A 22,200-nucleotide genomic window follows, 5' to 3' on the forward strand; every position below is an offset into this window, starting at 1 on the left:
AATGGGGTGGCGTCAGATTTCTCTTTTGTCTTAAAAAATAATTTCTCCTGCTAGCGCTAGGCTATCGCATTTACCCAGAATACCCTGCGCTGTAGTCTGCTTCCTGCTTTTGAAGTGGTCTCGGGTTCACTTGCTGTTCATATTTTGCATTCAAACGGGAGCAGAGTTCACTTACACCAAACTTTGTAGGTAAACGGACCTGAGTTGGGTTCTAAGAGACTAAAGAAGGCTAGACTTTAACTAGGCCACTGCAAACCATTTATTTAGTTATTTTTAGATACATTAAGAACCAGGGCTTCAGATTATTGACCTGCTGGAACGTTTTCTCTACTGCTGCAGGTATGATCATCGATGTTTTGAGATTGGATGTTTATTTGGTTATTTAGCTCATTTCACCACCTGATCCACTGATTCTTCATTTACTCAGGTTTGTTTGATGATCTCAAACTGTTAAGTGTGAGGAAAAAAAGCAAAAGTGAAGCAGGGAGATGCTTGTTCACAGCTCTGTATGTTGATTTTGATAAGGTTGAATAAAAAGCAGATGTTTTCCTTCCGGTGGATAATCAGGCAGCAGCCTGCTGAGCTCCTCCAGCATGCTGACAGGAAACGGACCAGTCGGTGGCCGGGAACCTTTCTCTCATCAATAAACCTCAGAAATTCCACAAATGCTGACATTTACAGTAAATAACAAGTTCACTTTTTTCAGCTGGAAGTTTTTTTTTTTTTTTTTTTCACTATGTATCATTTATTTGCACATCAGGAGATCATACATATATAGATGGTACATACATTGTACAAAGCTTACATGACTTCTCCTATTTTTTGTTTTCTTTGTTACACAGTTTTTTTCCCCTTCCCTCTTTCTTCTCCCCTTTCCCCCTTCTTTCCCTCTTCCCTTCCCTTTCCCCGTAGCGAACATAAATCCCTGTATTAACATAACAAAAACAGGACCAAATACGTATAATTACATAAAATAAAAATAAAAAAATAAGAAATACATTAACAACCAAAAAATAAATTAATTAATTAAAAATAAATAAATCAAATAAAAAATAGGGGTGGGTTGGAGGGGGGGTTAGACGGCATTGAGAAGCTAAAAGGCAACAACTCTTCACTCAATTATTCTGTAAATTTAAGTCACATGACATGATGGGTCAATCACACCTATCTATACATTATAAAGGCAGAGCTTTTATGTATGTCATAAGAGGTGCCCACTTGTGAGTAAATTTAGCTGAATTACCTCTTACTGTCAATAGAATCTTCTCCATCTTTAAGCATGATCTAACAGTATTAAGCCACTGAGAAGTAGATGGAGGTATAGGAGATTTCCAGCAGAGTAAAATACATCGCCTGGCAAGGAGAGAACAGAAAGCCAAGACCTCCCCCTGCTGGGGCGACAGATTAATTGAGGTCCCTGGAACTCCAAAAATGGCAATTAGTGGATCTCTTCGGATCTGGATTCCAAAAACCCCTGAGAGTGTGGAAAAGACACAGTCCCAAAATTTTTGTAAACTTGGACAAAAGAAAAACATATGACTTAAGTTGCAGGGAGAGGTCCGGCACCGGTCACACTGGTCCAAAATTGAAGGAAAAATTTTAGAAAGACGGGATTTTGAGAAGTGGACTCTGTTTATCACTTTAAACTGTACAAGCTGTAACCTGGCACATGGAGTGCTTTGGCGTATACTGAGAATAACTTTATCCCACCATGAATCAGACAGTTCAACACCCAATTCACGTTCCCAAAGAGTTCTGGATTTACCCGATGAGTCGGGCTCAATTCCCATAAGCTTTCCATATATATTAGAAAGGGGTGATTTCAGATTAGGTTTCAAAACTAGTAGGTCGACCCATAGTGGATCAACAGGAAGAGTTGGAAAATTTGGGAACAACGAAGAAACACAATGTCTAATTTGGAAATAGAGAAACAGATGAGAAGTAGGTAGGTTAAATTTTGAGGACAACTCCGTAAAACTAAGAAATAGACCATCTTTGTAGAGATCTCTCATTGTACAGATGCCTCTCTCATGCCAAACTCTGTAGCCAACATTAGTGGTTGCAGGAGAAAATATAGGATTTTTCAATAACGGCATTTTATTAGAGGGAGACGTAAATTTAAAATGGGACCTAAATTGTGACCAGATCTTCAGCGTAGAGAGCACTATAGGATTTGTAGTAACAGAGGAAAGTTTAATTGGTAATGATGAATAGATAATTGAGGCAGGTGAAAAAGATGTAGATATCGATTGAATTTCAAGTTTACACCAGAACAGATTGGGTGAATTTAGCCAATAAATCAAGGGCTGAGTCTAAAAGGAATGTCAGATTGCCCAAGTTCCAAAGCCAATGAATTTACTGGGTAGCATTCACTTTTAAGCAAATTAATTTTGTAGCCAGAGAAAGATCCAAACTTTTCAAGAAAATCCAAAATTGGAGGAAGACTGTGTAAGGGATCCGAAACATATAAGAGAAGGTCGTCTGCATATAAGGAGAGTTTAAGTTCAACACCAGAGCGGATAATTCCATGAAAAGAAGAGAGGGATCTTAGCGCAGCAGAAAGAGGTTCAATGGCTAACGCAAACAAGAGAGGAGAAAGAGGACAACCCTGTCTAGTACCACGTCCCAACGGAAAATAATCAGATTGGACGGAGTTAGTGACAATACAAGCTTGAGGAGATGAATAAAGTAGTTTGATCCAGGCCAAAAACCTCCCACCAAAACCAAACCTATCGAGAACGGCAAACAGGTACTCCCATTCCACTCGATCAAAGGCTTTCTCGGCGTCAAGAGAAATGATCACCTCCGGAGACGTGGGGGAATGAACTGAAAAAATTGCATTCAATACTGTACGAATATTAAAGAACAAATGACGACCTTTGATGAATCCATTCTGTTCATGCGAAATAATGTGAGGAAGCACCTTCTCAAGCCGAGTAGCGAGTATTTTAGCTAAAATCTTAAAATCCACATTTAAGAGCGACAGGGGCCTATAAGATTCGCAAGCAGTGGGATCTTTACCCCTCTTCAACAGGAGAGAAATTGAAGCCTGAGCCAAGGTGGGGGGCAACAGGCCACGCCCTAGGGACTCATTATAGACCTCGAGAAGAAGAGGGGCCATCTTGTCTTTGAATTTCTTAAAAATTGACAGGAAATCCGTCCGAGCCGGGGGCCTTACCACTCTGCATATTATTGATTGATGTAAAAATTTCTTCCAATGTAATGGGCGCATCAAGTTGATCAGAAACCAATTTATTTATCCTAGGGATGTCAATATTCTGAAGAAAGGCAAATAACTCATCCGAGCCAGATTGTAGTTCAGATTTATACAGATTACAATAAAATTTCTTAAAAATGTCACTGATAGAAACAGGATCGGAAACGAGATTGCCTAACTGATCTTTGATTTGTGATATTGTGCGAGAGCTAGCTTTTCGTTTCAGTTGATGCGCCAGGAGCCTACTTGGTTTTTCTCCATGCTCATAAAAAGAGGCTCGAGATCGAATCAAAAGACGCTCCGCATCGGAAGTTGTTAGGAGATCAAGTTCAGTTTGAAGATCCAGTCGTTGCTTCAGTAAAGCGAGTGACGGATTAGTGGCATTTTGCCTGTCGATTCTCTGAATTTTTGATGATATTTCTGATATCTTAGCATGTCTATTTTTAGTAACATTAGCTGAAAAAGAGATAATCTGACCCCGAAGATAGGCTTTTAATGTTTCCCATAATAATGAGAAAGAAACTGTGTCGCTCTTGTTAAACGTAAGGAAATCATCAATTGTTGATAGGATAAATTTATTGAATGTTTCATCTGATAACAGGAGACTATTAAATCTCCAACAAGGGCAAGAACGGGGTTTATTCATGAAGTTTATATCAAGGCTTAAAGGGGAATGATCAGAAATAATAATCGGATGGTATTCAGAAGATGTGACTCTGTGCATTAAAGAGCCATCAATAAAAAAATAATCTATACGGGAATAGGACTGGTGTACCTGAGAGAAAAAAGAATCGTCTTTGTTAATGGGTTCCGTGCCCTCCATGGATCTACATATCCATTTTGAGTCATAAAATCCGAAATAGATTTAGACATATTTGACTGCGTAAAGGCCCGAGATGAAGAGCGATCTAATGCTGGGTTCATTACACAGTTTAAGTCCCCAGCTAGAATCAACAAATGAGAGTCAAGAAAAGGAAATGTGCTAAATAGATTATTTATAAAATCAGGATTATCAAAGTTTGGTGCATAAATGTTCACTAATAAGACAGGGGTATGGAACAGAGTACCTGCAATTATAAGAAATCTGCCGTTCGTGTCTTGCATTATTTTTGATGCAGTGAAATGAACCTTCTTATTAAATAATATGGCTACTCCTCTAGCTTTCGAGTTGAAGCCCGAGTGGTAAATCTCCCCAACCCATGAATATTTGAGCTTGGACCAATTTCCATTCTGCAGATGTGTTTCCTGTAAAAATACTATATCAGGGTTTAGGCGCTTCAGATGAGAGTTTATTTTAGATCTCTTCACTGGACTATTAAGACCTTTAACATTCCAACTTAGGAATCTAACAGGAGCTGAAGAAGCTTTCAAATCAACGGACATGTGACCAGTTGTTTATAACAGAAGTTGAAGGATATTGCCACCCCCTCCATCCCCAAGAAGGAAAAAAAAAAAAAAACACACACACAAAAAAAACAACATATACAAACATTTTCCCCCACCCCTTGCTTGCACTCTGCCCTTCCCCAAATGAAGGGACCGTGCAGACTCCAACAGGAGCCACTAGAAAACTTATCCTTACAGCTAAACAGCGCAACAACAACAACAAAAAAACCTCCCTGTGATACTAGGCGAGTCCTGCAGAATCAGCAGAATAGAGAAAATGTTAAAATATACAATATGCACTATTCTAGGAAATCAACAACACCTACAGAAAACATCCAATATTTGAAATACACAAGTAAACTGCAACCATTTCGAAACAGTCCGTTTTTCTTTTCTTTTTTTTCTCCTTTTCTTTTCCTACTTCCCATTTCTCCTTAATGTGAAAATATTACTTAACCAGACCAAACAAAGTCCCCAGAATGTGAAACAAATCTTTGTAATTATAGCTCTCATTTGGTAATAGACCCGATGTAGATATTGGCCTCCTCCGGAGAGGTGAAGACTCGCGTAGTTCCACCATGGGTAATCCGCAACCGGGCCGGATGAAGCAAGCCGAACCGGACCCCCTCAATGCCACGGAGCCGGCGACGGCAGTCTGTAAAGGCTGCTCGTGCTCGGGCCGTCCTGACAGTATAATCGGGGAAAACGAAGATAGTCATACCGTTCATCTTGATCCGCTGCAGCTCCCTTGCCTTCGACAGGATTTTCACACAGTCAGTGTAGTAATGTAGCTTAGCTACGATGGGGCGAGGGCGTTCACCTGCCTTGGGTTTAGGGATCGGGATACGGTGAGCGCGGTCTACCAACGGTTCCTCCGCTAAACCGGCTTCCTTCAGCAACCGCGAGACGGCAGCCGCCGAGGCCGATAAAGGTCATCCTCCGACTCCAATGATGCGGATGTTCTGACGCCGGACCGGGACTCCAAGTCATCACATTTATCCTCCAACTGTGCCACAGTTTTAGTAAGGCTGTCTACTGTCTTCCGGAGGCTAACGATGTCATCAGTGCAGGTGGATAGGGATTTCTCCATCTCAGCAACCGTTACGTTTAGCCCAGTAAAACTCTCCTGCACCGCAGTGAGGCCAGAGGACAATTCCTTCTTGAAGGATAGCAGCTCGGATTTAATCGAAGAAAGACTTTCACCAAGAACAGCATGAAACTCTGCTTTAAGTATAGCGGTAAAGTCATCCCGGAGAGCCGCAAGCAGCTCGTGTTTAAGACTGCTGGTATCACTAATTGCAGCGGCACGGGCCGCTGCCCCCGACCCAGGAGATGACTCAGCACAGGTCGAGGACTCACCACGAGGACCAGGCCGCAGGTGGGACTGAATCGAATTTCCTCCTTTAACAGGCTTCGGTGGCATTTTAGTATCCAAAAAAGAAAGATGGTGTTCACTGTATAGGTTACGTATCGCTTGAAGTCGAAGACGAGAAAAAGTGCCAGGTAATAATCGAACAAAAAACAGCTAACCCCGCAGGAGCACGCCAAGACACAACTTACTCCACCGCCATTCAGCCGGAAGTCCAGCTGGAAGTTTTTAAGGAGACTTCAACAGAAAACCAACGAGGTTTCAGAGGAAAATCACAGAAATGAAGAGGAAGGAGAAATATGAACCGGGTGGTGTGAGGTGGAGGAGGAAGAAAACGAAGAGGAAGCTTCCTGTCTCATAAATGTTTCAGGATTTCTGCCGGTTCCAGTAGAGAAAGTTCATTTTAAATTACTGTTTGTTTTTTTTCCCTCCAGTCAGTCACAGTGAGGACAGATGAGCCTGGACCCAAACCAGACAATCAGAACTGAACCGGTCTGCAGCACCGCTGCGATCTGGGTCACTACACTGCAACAAAAAAATCCTACCAAGTAGTTTCTAATGCAACAAACTTACACAACTAAAATGTAAGACTTTTTAAGATCATTATGAAAGGAATTTAAGAACTTTATCTCCACAGAAATGTGCAAACTTGGTGCATAAATTGCATTTACTCAGGATAGACCGAAAAAGCTAGCTAGCTAGCAAGAAGGGGTATGTTAGCAGCTAGTTAGCAGTAGCATCAAGCTCTCGAATCACAGAATGAAATGGAGATGTCTGTCAGTAACGGTGGTTTGGATTGAGCCTCGTCGACCCAAACCAGAAAATCAGAACCGGCTCCTGCAAAAACACAAAATCCAACCAAGTATTTTTATCTAATTTCTTGTGCAAATATCTGAGTACACTAGCTTACACAGGGTTTCTACAGGTTTCACCCTCTCTAATTTAAGACTTTTTAAGACTCTGATGAGTGGAATCTAAGGCCTATATCTCTAGAAATGCACAAACTTTGTCCAGCCAACGGTCGGGAAATTTTCGCTTACAAGTGATAGAAGTAAAAAATGATAGCTAGCTAGCAAGAGCATGTTAACTTAACCGTATTGAGTCAGAGAACGCAAAAATGTCGGAGCGTCACTAAACCTTTGCTTGACAAAAAATCTGTAAGACAAAAAATATTTATATACAAGATTAAATCGTCCTTTTAAGGCAAAACTTAAGAACTGGGCAACTTTTTAAAATGAATTTAAGACTTTTTGAGGTCTTAAACTTCGATCTTTAAATACAAAATGTAAGACTTTTTAAGGATACTCAGACACTTTGTTAAGTTAACTTTTCAGAAAGATACAGCAGCTTGTTTAAGGCAATAACTCTTGATTATTGATCAAATCTTCTGGTTCTACTGGCGGATTCAGCCGACAGAAAGCCCAGATTGTAAACGCCTTGCTGCTCTGAGCATCTGAGACGATGCGATAAATCATCCTGTTTAATAATAGCCGTCAGCAGACTGGTCAGACTTTATTGCGCTTGTTAATCAGAGCCAGTGCGCCGCGCCGCAGCCTGTTGAATGCATCACTCCAGCAGGTTTCCTGTTTCCCTCCGAGCTTCTGGAATAACAGAGATTTAAATCTGAATTTGCCTCTCAGATGAAAACATCGCTCAGCTTCTTGTCGACTCTGAATTAAAATTAAACGATTCAACGGAAACCAAAAGTTTCCTGCTGCCTGATTTAACGTCCACTGCTCAGAAAAAACTGCTACTCTACAAACCCAACAGATTTATAACGTCATTAACTTCATAACATCAGCAATAACTCAGTCATATGACACACAGGGCTCGTTAATATTCACCTTTACAGTTAAAATCCAGGGAGAGATAAATAAAAACCTTTAAAATAATATGAAAATAGCAGAATTATGATGAATCCCACATGGATTCCTGCAGTGAAACCTAAGAGAAAACAAAAGATTCAACAAGGAAGGAAAGATGGACGGATGGACACAGAATAAAACCTTAATCAACATTTACTTTTCTACAATTCTCCTTCAAGAAGGAGAATTTAAAACATTTCAGATTCATTTGAAGAACAGCAGCCATGTTTCCATCTCTGTTTTTTAAATACATTTTAAAGAATCGCATTAGAAAAAGTTTAATTTGAAAAAGAAAAAAAATCTAAAATTGCACCAAAATACACTTTTTACAGTCAGATGAGGTAAAAATAATTTTTTTTTTTTTTTTTTCAAAAAAAGAGTTCATGAGCAAAAGATGAAAACATATTTACTAATCAAGTTCTGACATAAAATTGTCTCAGATTCTTTTTTGTATTTTACCTAAAAAAAAGTTTTTAGTCAAATGTGGCTTAATATATAAAAATAAACACATAAAATCTGCTACATTGTGTTATTCAACCATAATGTATAAAAAATGTTATCATAAAAATATTCATATAAATAAATAACTGTCTCAACTAATAATAAAATGTGTTTTTTGGCTAAAAAGAAAAATAAAGGACTAAAAATGAAAACATTACGGATCCACTGATCAAAAAACTGGAAAAACTCATTTTAAAAATGCGTTTTTGTTGAATTAAGTTGAAACATAAAGCAGTTTGAGGCGTTCATCCACACTGAGGGCCTGGTTTCCACCGGGATGGACGATGAAGAGCATGGAGCAGGTGATGAAGAGCAGCAGGATGTGAAAGAAATTCATGTTTTAATGAAAACACTGGATTCAACTGGTTCGTTTTAGCCCTTAAAATGCAGAACATTTAACATTTTCTTAATAAAATAATTATAAATGTGTTAATTTTTTACAATAAAATTCTGTTTTGCACAAAAGTTTGTTCTGTTCACTTTAAAAGTGTTACAAGAATCTGAAAAGCGAACATCAGCATTTCAACAGCAGCTGCACAATTTCTCAAATTGGAATTAGAAAAATAAATCAGCTTCATGGACTGTAAGCATTGATGCACCAAATCTGATCTTTTCCCCCAGGAACAAAACTTAGTCATGTTTTTATGTTCAGGTTTGTTTTGTACTCGATTCTTTTGCGTTTCTTTTCTAGTCCAGAAAACAAAACTGTAACATTTTCATAAACATTTCAGTGTTTATCGCTAACAAGTTTAAAGTTTAGCTTTAAAACGCAATTAACTGAGATAAATTTCAGTTTCTGACATATTTGTCATGTTAAGACTCCAAACTTTTCCATGTCAGGATTTCCAGAGCTCTATTTTTAAAGATTAAACAAAAAAGATTTCCTGGTACAAATCCAGTAGATATTTAAACAGAAATCAGGGATTAAATATGCAAACTACTTTCTTTGTTCCAGATCTTTCCAGGTTACATGCATCTCTCTTGTCACTGAAGAGGCATTGGTCTAATCACAGCAGAGCAGCATCCAGCCTGTATTCCTGGCAGGAATAATCTCCCACACATCGGCTTTCCGGGGAACCGTGGAGGCGAAGCGGCGTGTCGGCAGCTGTGACGGGTCTAGTTTGTATTTTGGGATCTGTCTCTTCTCATTAGGCTCGACTGAATGTGTTCTGCTGCGGGGAATCTGAAACCTGTAACTGATGACATTTTCAACACGAGGGAGGGAAGAAAGTCGCTTCTGTCAGCGATAAACTCCTGTGATCCATCACTTCCTGTCTGACATTATTTCACCTCCTGCTCTTTTTAAACTGTTTTCTCCAGACTGTTTTCGCCAGATTTAACTTTTCTGTTTAGGATTCTCACTTCACTGGCCTGACATGATGACGAATGTGTGAAAATGAGGCGTAATGAGGATGAACATAAAGCATAATGTGTGTGTGATGAAAACCAGCAGAGCCCCCTCTCACACACACCTTCCTTGCCTGGTCATTGTCTTCGATCTGACCCAGATCTCGGCCGCTGGCCTGAGCGATCCGCTTCCCCGACACCAGATTCCCGACCATCACAGACGCAGGACCGATCTCTGGAGAGAGAGGAGAGAAGAGGTTCCAACTTATCAGGTGTAATGACATGAGTTCATAGAAAGTTACCTGAGAGTTCATAGAACTCTCAGGTATGAACTCTCATACCTGAGAGTTCATACTCTCAGGTATGAACTGAGAGTATGAACTCTCAGTTCATACTCTGAGAGTTCATACTCTGAACTCAGAGTTCTATGAACTCTGAGTTCTATGAACTCAGAGTTCATAGAAAGTTACCTCAGAATTCATAGAAAATAATCTGAGAGTTTCTAGAAAGTTACCTCAGAGTTCATAGAAAGTTACCTGAGAGTTCATAGAAAGTTACCTCAGAATTCATAGAAAGTTACCTCAGAATTCATAGAAAGTTACCTCAGAATTCATAGAAAGTTACCTCAGAATTCATAGAAAGTTACCTGAGAGTTCATAGAAAGTTACCTCAGAATTCATAGAAAGTTACCTCAGAATTCATAGAAAGTTACCTCAGAATTTATAGAAAGTAATCTGAGAGTTCATAGAAAGTTACCTGAGAATTCATAGAAAGTTACCTCAGAATTTATAGAAAGTTACCTCAGAATTCATAGAAAGTTACCTGAGAGTTCATAGAAAGTTACCTCAGAATTCATAGAAAGTTACCTGAGAGTTCATAGAAAGTTACCTCAGAATTCATAGAAAGTTACCTGAGAGTTCATAGAAAGTTACCTCAGAATTCATAGAAAGTTACCTCAGAATTCATAGAAAGTTACCTCAGAATTTATAGAAAGTAATCTGAGAGTTCATAGAAAGTTACCTCAGAATTCATAGAAAGTTACCTCAGAATTTATAGAAAGTTACCTCAGAATTCATAGAAAGTTACCTGAGAGTTCATAGAAAGTAATCTGAGAGTTCATAGAAAGTTACCTGAGAATTCATAGAAAGTTACCTGAGAGTTCATAGAAAGTAATCTGAGAGTTTCTAGAAAGTAACCTGATAATTCCTAGAAAGAAGCCTGACAGTTCCTACTTTCTAGGAAATCTCAGCGTATTTTCTAGAAACTGTCGGTTTACTTTCTATAAACATTCCCAGGTTATTTTGGGGGGGATTTCAAGTCTTTTGTAGAAGTTGAACTTTCTAAACTTTCTAGAATCCAGAAGTACAATCAATATTTCAAGATTTTATATCCAGATTTTCTCAACATGTTTTCTTCAATTGCATGTTTTTAAGTTTGCTTAATGCCAAATCACCAGAAACCGTCTCATCTCCATTTATACACTTCCATTTGAAATCCAATTACACTCGGACCAAATCCATCCAGTTTTAAATTTGTCTGGTTCAATAATTAAAGTAGTTAATTAGTTATTTTCCCCTCAGTGAACTTTATAGTCTCCAGAATCTGTTTAACGTTTCCTCCTGTCTGGATGTCTCACCTGGCTGCTTCTGCCGCGGTTTGGGCAGGTTGGTGACGCAGGTGTGCGGACACATCAGCACGTTGCAGGGATGCAGCGCCCCCTCCAGGAAGAGCTGCTTGGCCTCAGACAGGTGGATGCCGCCCAGAGGCGTCTTGGGCAGCGTGTTGGAGGGAACCAGGGCCAGGCAGTACACCCCGACCTGGTGGATGCTGTCTATCGCCTGGAAGGTCAGAGTGCACAAACAAGGTCAAAGTACCAAAAGATTTAACATAAATTAATAACTACTAAAGCTGAATGCAGCACAACTGAAGACCTGAGGGAAATGTAACGAAATTGGAGTAAAACGCTTGTTCAGAAAAAATCTTTGTTTTAAAGACATTAACAAATGTTTCCAGAGGTCAGGAAAGGTCAACCAGCGCCCCTCCCCCTTCTGACCTTTTTTGGTGGTAAAAAAAAAAAAAAAATCAGAGATCAGAATATTTGATCAACTAGCAGTTAGGAAGGAAGGAGTGAAGAAAGGATAGAAGGAAACAATTGAAGAAAAGGAGAGAGAAAGGAAGAAAGGAAGAAAAAAGGATGAAAAGGAAAAACAAGGAAAGAAAAATGAAAAGGAAAGAAGTAAAAACAAAGGAAGGGAGGAAACAGGTAAGGAAAATAGAAAGGAGCAAGAAAGGAAGAAAGGATAAAAATAAAAAAACAAGGAAGGAGGAAAATAAAAACAAGGAAAAGAAGGAAGAATAAAAAGAAAGCAGAGAAGGAGGTGAACAAATGAATGAATGAATGAATGAATGATGAATGAATGAATGAACCTGCAGCACTCTGCTCATCCACTGGAAGCTGTCTTCCTCGGTAGAATCCGGTCGCTGCTCAGCTACGACGACGATCCTCTCATCATGGAGGACGGTGATGGAAAACACCGCTATCCTGTCGTTCACACACACACACACACACAGACACACACACCGGGTCAGCGCCGCTCCTCTTCCGTTTCTGAACCTCGGCAGGTCCGTGGATTTCGTCCCACCTGCCTCTGTAGACAAACTTCATGGGCTCCACCGCCAGCGCCGTGGCGACAATGTCGTCGGCGTTGTGGCGCCGTCCTCCGACCACCATCAGGCCGTCCATCTTCCCGGCGACGAAGATGAGTCCGGCAGGTCCGATGAAGCCCAGCAGGCCGGTTCTGGTAAACGGGAACTCGCTGATGGGCGTCCCGTTGTTGGACACGGGGAAGACCTGACGGGTCCGTTTGAAAAGACGTCAGGACACGAAGACACGAAGACGAGGAATCGAACCTTCCCAGATTTACCTCGAAGGTGTTCTTCGTCATCCCGGCCAGACCATAATAGGAGGTTCCCGTGGCGACGGTGCAAACACACATCTCTCCGATCTCGTCGGTTTTGCAGAGCTGCGGAACGCCTTCGACTTTCACAACGCACATCAAAGCTGCAGACAAACCAAATAAATCAGGTCAAAAATGAAACATATGGAAAAAAAAAGGCAAACATTTTCCTTCTATAGTAAAAGAAGCTTTGTTTTGTTTTTACCCACTACAATATTTAAATATTGACTGACCCAGTGGAGATTATGAAGATCATTTGAAATCCCAGTTGTCTTAATTTTTCTTTGAGGATGTTTTAGTTTGGCAGACTCTGTTTGTTTGGGGACCAAACGTGGAATATTTGTTACATTTCCAGCAGCTGCAGTCGGTTTTCTCACTGCGTTGAATCAAACCTGTTCCCCTCCTGGCCTGTGGGGGCGCCGCACCAAGACCCACTGAAGGACGCGACACAAAAACCTCTGAAGACACAGAGCGCAACTTCCTTCTTCACCAAATGTAACCGAAAATGGAGTGAAGTCAGATTTCGTAGAATTTCTCTTTGATAAAAGACAACGAGTCATTTCTGCCGTTAGCGCTAGGCTAACACGTTTGTTTTGGTTGTATCAACCCAGAATCCTTTGTGCTGTAATCCATTTCCTGCTTTTGGAGCTGCCTCCGGTCTGATCAGCATTCACATATGCATTCGATCTGCACCAGAGTTCACTTTAACCAAACAGAGATCTGAGTTTGTAGACGGACCAGAGTTCATTTTGTTTGGCTTGTTTACACGTTCAGACCTTCCCAAATGAACCGGACTTTCTAGGCAAATGGACCGGAGTTTAACTACAGTGGATTAAACAGGACTGGTGAGGATTCACTCTCAGAACAGCAACAGGTCAAAATGTGAAAATCATCTGTGTATTCATGTCAAGATTGCTAAATCATAAACTTTAGTGATTTATGTTGCTAAAATGCAACATAACACAGTTTGGAGCAGTAATCATAACACCTAGACGTTGTTCACACCATCAAAACTTCAGGAAGTTTAAAGTTCTGACTCTATTTGAGGTGAACTGGGTCGGGTTTTACCTCCAGGCATCACAGAACCAACATCCTGGAGCGTGAGAACGGACAGCTTCTCCTCCGAATCGACCCGGATCACCCCGTGACTCAGACCAGGCATGGACAGAACGCCGCGGCTCGGCGGGGTCGCGCCCTCCTCCAGCGGCCTGACGGACGAATCCCAGACCACAAGCGGATCACAGATCACAACCGGATCACACACAGAAAGTTTCAACATTTTTACAGACCTTTAAATTGTCTCATCAATAGTGAACAGAACAGCAGGAACTTCATTGTTCCTTCTGATCACAACTAACGAGGAAATATTTACCATAATTAAGAGAAAAAACTCCATCATGTAGCCAGCAGGAGGATATTCATGTCCAATTGTAACTTTTTAGCTTGTTTTAGTTCAACTTTAAATGTTTAATTCTAAAATATGTTTTCCTAAAATTGATAACTTGTTATAAATATTGTATAAAACTTTCTTTACGTCATCTAACTTTGTGTTAATCGGACATTAAGATACAAAGTTTGAAGCCACAGAAACATTTAAATTTAGAGAGTTAAAGATTAAAGTTAAACAGCCGTAAATTACAGCCAACGTGAAAACCGTTTGTGGTTCAGATATCGGTTTAAATCCACAAAATTATGGGAGTTAAACTGCTGAAACACAGAGGAAAGATTTGTAAATACATTCTAAATCTTATTTATTTAGCAAATAAAAGATTTGATACACAAACCCAGTGAAACGATAAAGGTAAAAACGGAAATCAGAGTTATGGAAGAAATCCAAAACTTGACAGGAGTGATTCTGTGGTTTAGGAGGAAAAATATGTTTTTCAGCTTTAAAAAAAGAAGCTAAATTTGTTTTTACTCATCTGTTTATTAAGGAACCAAACAAGCACTAGAAAAACATTAAATCTGAATTATTTTGCTCTATAAAAACCTGTAATGGCGGCGATGGATTGTGTTTTATTACCTGCGGATGGCGACGGTCAGCGCCTCCGGGGAGCTGGCGCACGGACAGACGACCTCTGGCCTCAGACCTTTGGTCTGGAAGACGTTGAGGAACGCATCGCAGGACGAAATCGACCCTGAGACACAGACAGCGTTACTGGGGATTCACGTTCCAGTTAAACATCTGAACTGGGAGGAGGAGAAACCAGTTCAACACAGATAAATCCAGTGAAAACACAAAACGTGTTTCCATTAGAGAGGGGGTGTCCAAAGTGTGGCCCGGGGGCCATTTTTGGCCCCTGGAGTCACAGTAAATTTAGCTGAACGATAAATTGTCCCAGAAGTTATTGACGACAGCTTTTGGAAGAAAGAAAAAAATAATAATTATGACGCAAATGGAAATTATTGAGTTTGTTTCAATTTATCATCACCAATTCAAGATTAATACAAACGCAAATGTTTTCATTTCTAATCGGGGAAAAACCAAAAAGGAAAACTTTAACACAAAGCATTTGTCTTTTTATAACCAACCGTTATAAAAACCGTTATAATGTCCTGTAACACAGACTGCTACAGGACATTATTCCTGCCAACAGTCATCAGCATCGATAGAAACTCTTTGTAAAATGTGAATAAATACAAACAACCTTTAATAAAGTATTTCTAAAATTAAATTTGAAAACTAGACTAAATTTGTTTTAATACAAAAAATGTCCAAAAATTATTTTCTAAGTTTTTTCTACAAAAAACAACAAAATCAGAAAACTTTATTTGTTTGATTTCATTTTAGTCTTTCTATTATCATTAATAAAAAGACTTTCTGATTTTGATAAAGGTTTTTGGACAACCCTCCAGCAGAAACTTCCTCCTCATAAAAGTGACAGGAATCAGGTTTTTCCTGTTTTGTTATTTTTTTTTGGTTTTGTTTTGTTTTTGCTGATTTCCAGGTATAAAACTGGTGTTTTTACACCATATAAAGCTCAAATTTGAGACGACAGAAAAGTAGGGAATGTTTTCTTACAGGGATTCGAACCGTCGGCCACCACCAGCATCCGCAGGGAGCTGAGGTTGACGTCGCGCTGGTCCCGGTGGGCCACCAGGGCCCAGTGCATGTCCCGCGACTTCACACAGGCCACCTTCGCTGCAGGAAACATTAAACAGCATCTAAAGGGTTATTCACGAGCAGATTAATGATTAATTACATTAAAAGTTTCCATTAGGAAAGCCCAGAGAGAAGACAGGAAGTTTATTTAAAAAAGGATTTATGGCCTTTATTATTATTCTGTTGCAATCATTATTTTTTTTAGTGCTTGTCTCATTTAGGTAGCAATATTAAAAAAAATTTTACTGTGTAAAATTTTTTTATTAATTTGAATGGAAAGCATTTACATTAATTATTTCTTAATTAATCTAAATGGGTTTTATCCTGGTAAAAATAAATAAAAATTATATAAAATGCAATAAACAGTATTTTCTTCAAGGATCATCAACTTTTCCAGCAAAAAGATAAAAAAAAAAGTTTTAACTTTAATTCACTCTTATATGATTTATTTTATTGCTGTTATAAATCATTTTTATTGAAGTGTTTTACATTCTCTCAGACTCTGTACACCCAAAAACAAACTAAACACAATCAATAAGTCATTGTGCCATTAGAAAAAATAAATATTAATTTTACTGAAGAAAACCAAATAAATCACATGAAGGTAAATTACAAAGAAAGTTACAAAAACAAGAAGAAAATAAATAAATTCTCTCAAAGTTTTCTGGGATAGAAATGATTTTGTTAATTCTAACTGACGTTTTCCTGTCGGTCGCTAACGTCACGAAAAAGGAGGGAATCACCGTGGCAACGTCTCAACTGAAGATTTTTTTTTTGTTGCTGCTAACTGACTCAGGACAAACATGTCAGGGTAACCTTTGAACTGGCAGACTTTCTGGATCCAGGATAACGGGTTGACCTTCATCAGGGCGTAGGGGATACTGATGACGTGCATCATGTTCATCACACTCTGACCCCAGAAGAAGAAGAAGAAGAAGAAGAAGAAGAGAACAGGAAACAAAGAGTTTTATCATTTATTTGTCTACAAACGCAGACCTGATTGGTCACACCTGTTAGATTTGATATTTCTCAATAATTCCTGCATTTTTCTGCCGTTCTCTTTCAACTTGTGTCTTTAAATTTGTTATTACTCATAATTATTAGCTTATTTTGTTTATTTCAGACATTCAGACATCATGATAAACATTTTTAAAAACTGTTTAAAGGAGTGAGGCAGCAGCATAAATGTGTTATTAACACATTATTCTTTTTTTTAATTAAATTATACAGAAAAAATAAACGTACATTTATGTTGTTATATTATAATTAATAACATAAATATTTTTATATATTATGTTACATAATTTTTATTCCTATTATAGTAAGAAAAATGCTTTGCAATATAATTATATAAACTTATGATAATTTTATTGTAAAAATGTATAATATTTCTCATGAGAAAAATAAAAAAATATAATTGATTAAAAAAAATAAAGTAAAATAAATAAATGCAAAATAAATGTTCAAATTATGTTAAAAGAAATAAATACTAATTTTAAAGAAATTTATCCAGCAGGAAAATCTAACTGTGCCAATTTGTTGCTACCCAGTAAAAGATACAAACTTTATCTTAAAAAATAAATCCAAGACACCAGATTTAGATAAACTGGTATTTTTTGGATAATATTGTTGATGAAATTTAAGTAAAATCATCTCTATTGGAATCAGAAAGCTGCATTTAAAATAATGTAAAACAAATAAAACAAGTCAAGCAAAATATAAGGCTTGTTACTTTCTTACACAATTAAACAGAGTAAAAACCAAAAGTGAAGTGAAGTGATTGATTGAAGTAAAACCTCCACAGTAATATTCAGTTTCTGATTTCCTCCTTACAGTCAGGACAGCGTGCCAGAGACCCACGTCCTTCTTGAAGTCCAACACGTTCACTATGGTTTCAGCTGCAGACAGGAAGAACAAAGAGTCACATTTCACTGCAGGAAACTGGTGGAGGTGTGTGTGTGTGTGTGTGTGTGTGTGTGTGTGTGTGTGTGTGTGTGTGTGTGTGTGTGTGTGTGTGTGTGTGTGTGTGTGTGTGTGTGTGTGTGTTACCTTCTGTGTAGGAGCAGGACTGTGTGAGGGCCTGGCAGTGGGTGAGCATCGCCGTCCTCGTTACCGTGACACCGAGGACGCCGCCGTCCTTACACGTCTTGTACTGGACGCACAAAGACAGGAAGTGATGACAGAACCATCATTTAGCACAACTCTGATAAATAAAAACTAGAATATATAAATATATAGAGACATAAATACACAGCATATAAAATAAATGCATCGTTTGAATTTCATAGCGTAGCATAAAAGTTTTAAAAAGTGACCTGCAAGTTCTAGGAAAAAAAACTAAAAGTTTTAGAAACTTTTCAGGTTCTGAAACTAGCAAACACACTGCAAAAACACAAAATCTTACCAAGTACTTTTGATCTATTTTCAGTGCAAATATCTTAGCACACTTGAAATAAAATAAAACTAACTTACAAATAACTTCACACCAAGATACAGGAGCTTCCACTTATGACAACACTATTCCCACGTTACAAATTAAATAATTTAGTTTAATTTCAAAGGCACTTTGCACCAGAAACTAGGCTAAAATGTTGAATTTTTGCAGTGCAATTTTTGAAAAACAAATCTGTAAATCTTAAAAAGCCTTAAATAGCTTCTCAGAAAGTACTTGTAGTATTTTCAAAGTAGCTATTTGTAAATTTTATTCTGCCCTGTGATCATTTCTCTTTGCTATAAATAAAATTTACTACGATTCCTAAATTTTGGAGGGTCAAATTCTGAACAAAAAGGTTAAAGTTTCTGACTTTCTCATAAACATTTTTATATTACTGTCATAACCACCTACATCACTGTATGTTTATCTTTTATTACTTCTCAGTTTTGGCCAGAATTAAAACTTTTTTGCTCCACAGCAGTGAATATTATCTGTCAGTCAGTTCTTCATCTGAAGAGACTCAAAACAACAACAAAAAAGACAGATCTGAACAATAAAAACAAAACCTCTCTCTGAAAGCTGCTGAGTCACAGTAATCCATCAGATTTACTTTAAAATTAGATCTCTGCTGTCTAAAACTCTGTCAGACCAGGCTGCTACGAAGGCGATAAATCACATTCTGATGTTATTTTTCTGAAACAATATTTTTTCATCCACAGAAAAACCAAAAGTACTTTTCATCTGTCTGCGTTTATCTGCAGAGCTGCTTCTGTCAGGACAACAGGAGGTCATTTTTCAATCACCCCTCTCCTTTCATCAGCTTCCGTTTCAGCCTCTTTTGATCCAAAATGCAATCATGGAGGCATTTCACCTCAGCGCCGGCGCAATTACCACCCGGCCGCCGAGAAGGACGTCACTTAAAAATCAAATCAATCACTGCGCTGCTGAGGAGCGGCGTCTCTCTACAGGAGGAAGCGCCATACCTCGATGTAGGCGGTGTCCTGGTTGGCGTCTTTAATCTGGGGGAACCAGTCTCTGGGCGGCTTGGACAGGTGTTTGGACTCCGGGACGAACCACAGAACCTTGGGCCAACCTGGACACAACAGCATCAGATCAGGGAGAAATCTATTAAAGATAACCTATAACGCTTGCTTGAACAGGTTAGGATGGGTCAGAGGTAAAAAAAATAAAAAAATAGCTACAAACAGATGACCGACTAGTTTTGAAAAGCAGAAGTGGAGGCTCCTGCACAACCAACAATAATGCAAGTGGTTTCAGGATGGCAAGTCAACAACAAACCTCTTGTCTTTTCCAGCAGCAGTAAGACCAGGTGACCAAATTCGCTGGAGCTCAGCTGAGGTTGCTAGGTAACGGGGCTGGGCTCGGGTGGGGTTGCTAGGTAACGGGGCTGGGCTCGGGTGGGGTTGCTAGGTAACGGGGCTGGGCTCGGGTGGGGTTGCTAGGTAACGGGGCTGGGCTCGGGTGGGGTTGCTAGGTAACGGGGCTGGGCTCGGGTGGGGTTGCTAGGTAACGGGGCTGGGCTCGGGTGGGGTTGCTAGGTAACGGGGCAGCGCCCGTCAAATGTGACTCAACAATCAAAAAGTTTTTTACTGCAAAAACCCAAAATCTTACCAGTTTCTAGTGCAAATATCTCACTACACTAGAAATGAGGCAAGGCCAGTAACTTTTAACATCATAAGAATTCGTTTGACGGTAATAATGTCTTAATATTGATGAAAGAGATGGTAGATTATTTTACTCATAACATGGGGGAAATGTCTTGTTATAAATGAAATAATCTTCCAATTGAACAAGTACTTGAAAAATATTTATTTAGGAATTATTTACTCAAAACAAGATCCTACATCTTGCTAAAAATGTTACTTGTAAATTAGTTTAGACTTATTTCAAGTGTATCAAGATGTTTGCTAGGATTTTGTGTTTTTGAGTGAAAGACATCAAAAACATTAACCAGAAAACGGCTGGGCGTTTGTTTTTACAAACTTTCTCTGTTCTTAGAAGCTTTTGTGAGTTCAAAAACGTGGGAAAAGTGAATTTTGCCTTTAAATCTTCAGGTTTAAACTCAAAGAATCATGTGCTGCTCAGTGGGTGTGAAAATGTTGCACGGGTGTCAAAAACTGAAAATAAACTGAGAGTTTGAGTCGTGCTAATGTCTGAATTACTGCAGATGGAAGAGAAATGGAGGAAAGCAGCAGCCGTGCGACTGAGAGGAGCTTTAAGCTGATCGATACGAGAAGCACTTTGCTTTAATGAGCAAATCCTAAATCTGCTGGCATCATGTTTCTATTTATAAATCCATTACTGCAAAACAAACCGAGGTTGTTTATCACGGAGAGATTCCTCTCCCTCATCCTGTCTGATGAGCTGACGTTAGTTTTTCTGTCGATCTGGATCACCTGGAGGAGGAAATCCACCTGCAGAAACGTTTGATTTCTGCTCCGTCGGGTTATTTTAGTCCAAACTTTTTATCAAGTGAGCCAAAATCGACAAGTCAAATTTACTTATGGACCAAAAAAAGCAATTATATAAAGATTAAAACAAAATCAAGCAATTAAAGTTGTCTTAGTTTGTTGTTTTTTGTAGAACACTTTAAATAATTTTCTATAGTAAAATAATTTTAATCTTCAAATGTAAAAATACTTTATTGATCACAAAGGGAAAATACATTTTGATGTAACTCATATTAACTCAATGTCTTCAGAGAGTTACTCTATATATTGATGCCTTTTGGCAGGAAAAACTTCCTGTAGCAGTCCGTGTTACAGCAAATGTGAAGAGACCTCTGAATGAAGACGCTCCGTTTTCTGATTAAATTCTTTACAAATTCTTTTGGGCTTGATTGAACAAATTTATTCAGTTATAAGAAAAAGATCTGAGTCACTTTCTTTCAAAATAAAAGCTGATTTTGGAACTGCAAAGTCGACTTTTCATTATAAACGGGAGACAAAAATAATAGCCAAAATTTTCTATTATGTTGGTTATAATTTGATTGAAAATAAAAAAGTTTGCATTTGTATGGGCTTCCTAACGATACGTCAACATCCCAGGTTTTTAAAAACCATATCTGGGTTCTGATCCGGTATCATGCTCGTTTAGCCAGAAGTGTCAGAGTGGAGAAGGGGTTTGGGTGTTTGACCTTTGAACTGCGGGATCTCTCCGGTGGGGGTTTTGGGTAACCCCTTGTGGCAGGCGTCGCTGGTCAGCGCCACGGTAACGCCGCAGCTCCCCAACAGGAAGCCGATCTGCTGACTGCCGGCGTCCTGCGAGGGCAGCAGAACGAAACATCATGGAGGCTGATGATGAAGACTCCTGCTGACGATCTGATGAAGGTGATCCGCTTTACGACACGCCGTCATTTTATTCTACTCGATGCGTTGGGATCACATTATGCTATTTTTGATTACTGCACAGTATTTTATGTTACTTGCTGTAAAGTATTCTTAAGTCTCAGTGTTGGATATCAACGATTTATGTTTACTTAATTACATTTACTTATTTTGAGAAAAGTTACTTTTAGAAGTATTTTTACTCTCCTGAGTGAAATTTCTGGATTTTCTACCCACTGAATAAAAAACAAACATGTTTTAATCAAACATTCACCAGACACAGACACACACCTGCAGCTTTTAAAAAGTTTCATATTGAAAGAAACTGATTTGGAAAAACTTTCTTTTGCCTGATATTATTATTTTGGTTCTTATATGAATTATTGTCATTTTGGTCGTTAAAATACCAAAGTTTCCACTTGACTTTGAGAGAATATTTAATAAATAATAGTTCATGTCTTCTGTTTTGAAGATCGGTGGTGAATTCTCACCTTCCTGGTCAGCGGTACCTCTATCGGCACGGGGACGACCTCCGCCAGCAAACAGCCGTAAAACGCCGTCATGAAGGCACCGGGGTCGTTGTTGGGGAAGACCAGCGCCACCTACAGACACAAACAAAAATTAATGTCACAGAAATGAGGTTTGGAAGGAAAGAAAGTCGAACTAGTTGCACA

At 38.9% G+C, this 22,200-nt stretch overlaps 1 protein-coding gene across 6 annotated transcripts in view; it reads right to left on the reverse strand.

The window, feature by feature from the left end:
• LOC122841652 (disco-interacting protein 2 homolog C) overlaps window positions 1-22,200 on the reverse strand; it is a 154,213-nt gene that overhangs the window by 13,412 nt on the left and 118,601 nt on the right. For 4 of the 6 annotated variants that reach the window (XM_044135129.1, XM_044135131.1, XM_044135133.1 and 1 more), the window contains exons 10-23: window positions 22,018-22,128; window positions 21,337-21,460; window positions 19,163-19,272; window positions 17,795-17,897; window positions 17,579-17,643; window positions 16,562-16,655; window positions 15,665-15,784; window positions 14,666-14,780; window positions 13,711-13,850; window positions 12,610-12,746; window positions 12,328-12,536; window positions 12,113-12,227; window positions 11,322-11,523; window positions 9,811-9,920 (exon numbers count right to left, since the gene is read on the reverse strand). In XM_044135129.1, the coding sequence (XP_043991064.1) occupies window positions 9,811-9,920; window positions 11,322-11,523; window positions 12,113-12,227; window positions 12,328-12,536; window positions 12,610-12,746; window positions 13,711-13,850; window positions 14,666-14,780; window positions 15,665-15,784; window positions 16,562-16,655; window positions 17,579-17,643; window positions 17,795-17,897; window positions 19,163-19,272; window positions 21,337-21,460; window positions 22,018-22,128 (1,755 nt within the window). The remainder of the gene's footprint in view (window positions 1-9,810; window positions 9,921-11,321; window positions 11,524-12,112; window positions 12,228-12,327; window positions 12,537-12,609; window positions 12,747-13,710; window positions 13,851-14,665; window positions 14,781-15,664; window positions 15,785-16,561; window positions 16,656-17,578; window positions 17,644-17,794; window positions 17,898-19,162; window positions 19,273-21,336; window positions 21,461-22,017; window positions 22,129-22,200) is intronic. The other 2 variants (XM_044135130.1, XM_044135132.1) reach the window with 1 other exon arrangement.

Source organism: Gambusia affinis, linkage group LG12 (assembly GCF_019740435.1).
Source record: "Gambusia affinis linkage group LG12, SWU_Gaff_1.0, whole genome shotgun sequence".
NCBI lineage: Eukaryota > Metazoa > Chordata > Actinopteri > Cyprinodontiformes > Poeciliidae > Gambusia > Gambusia affinis.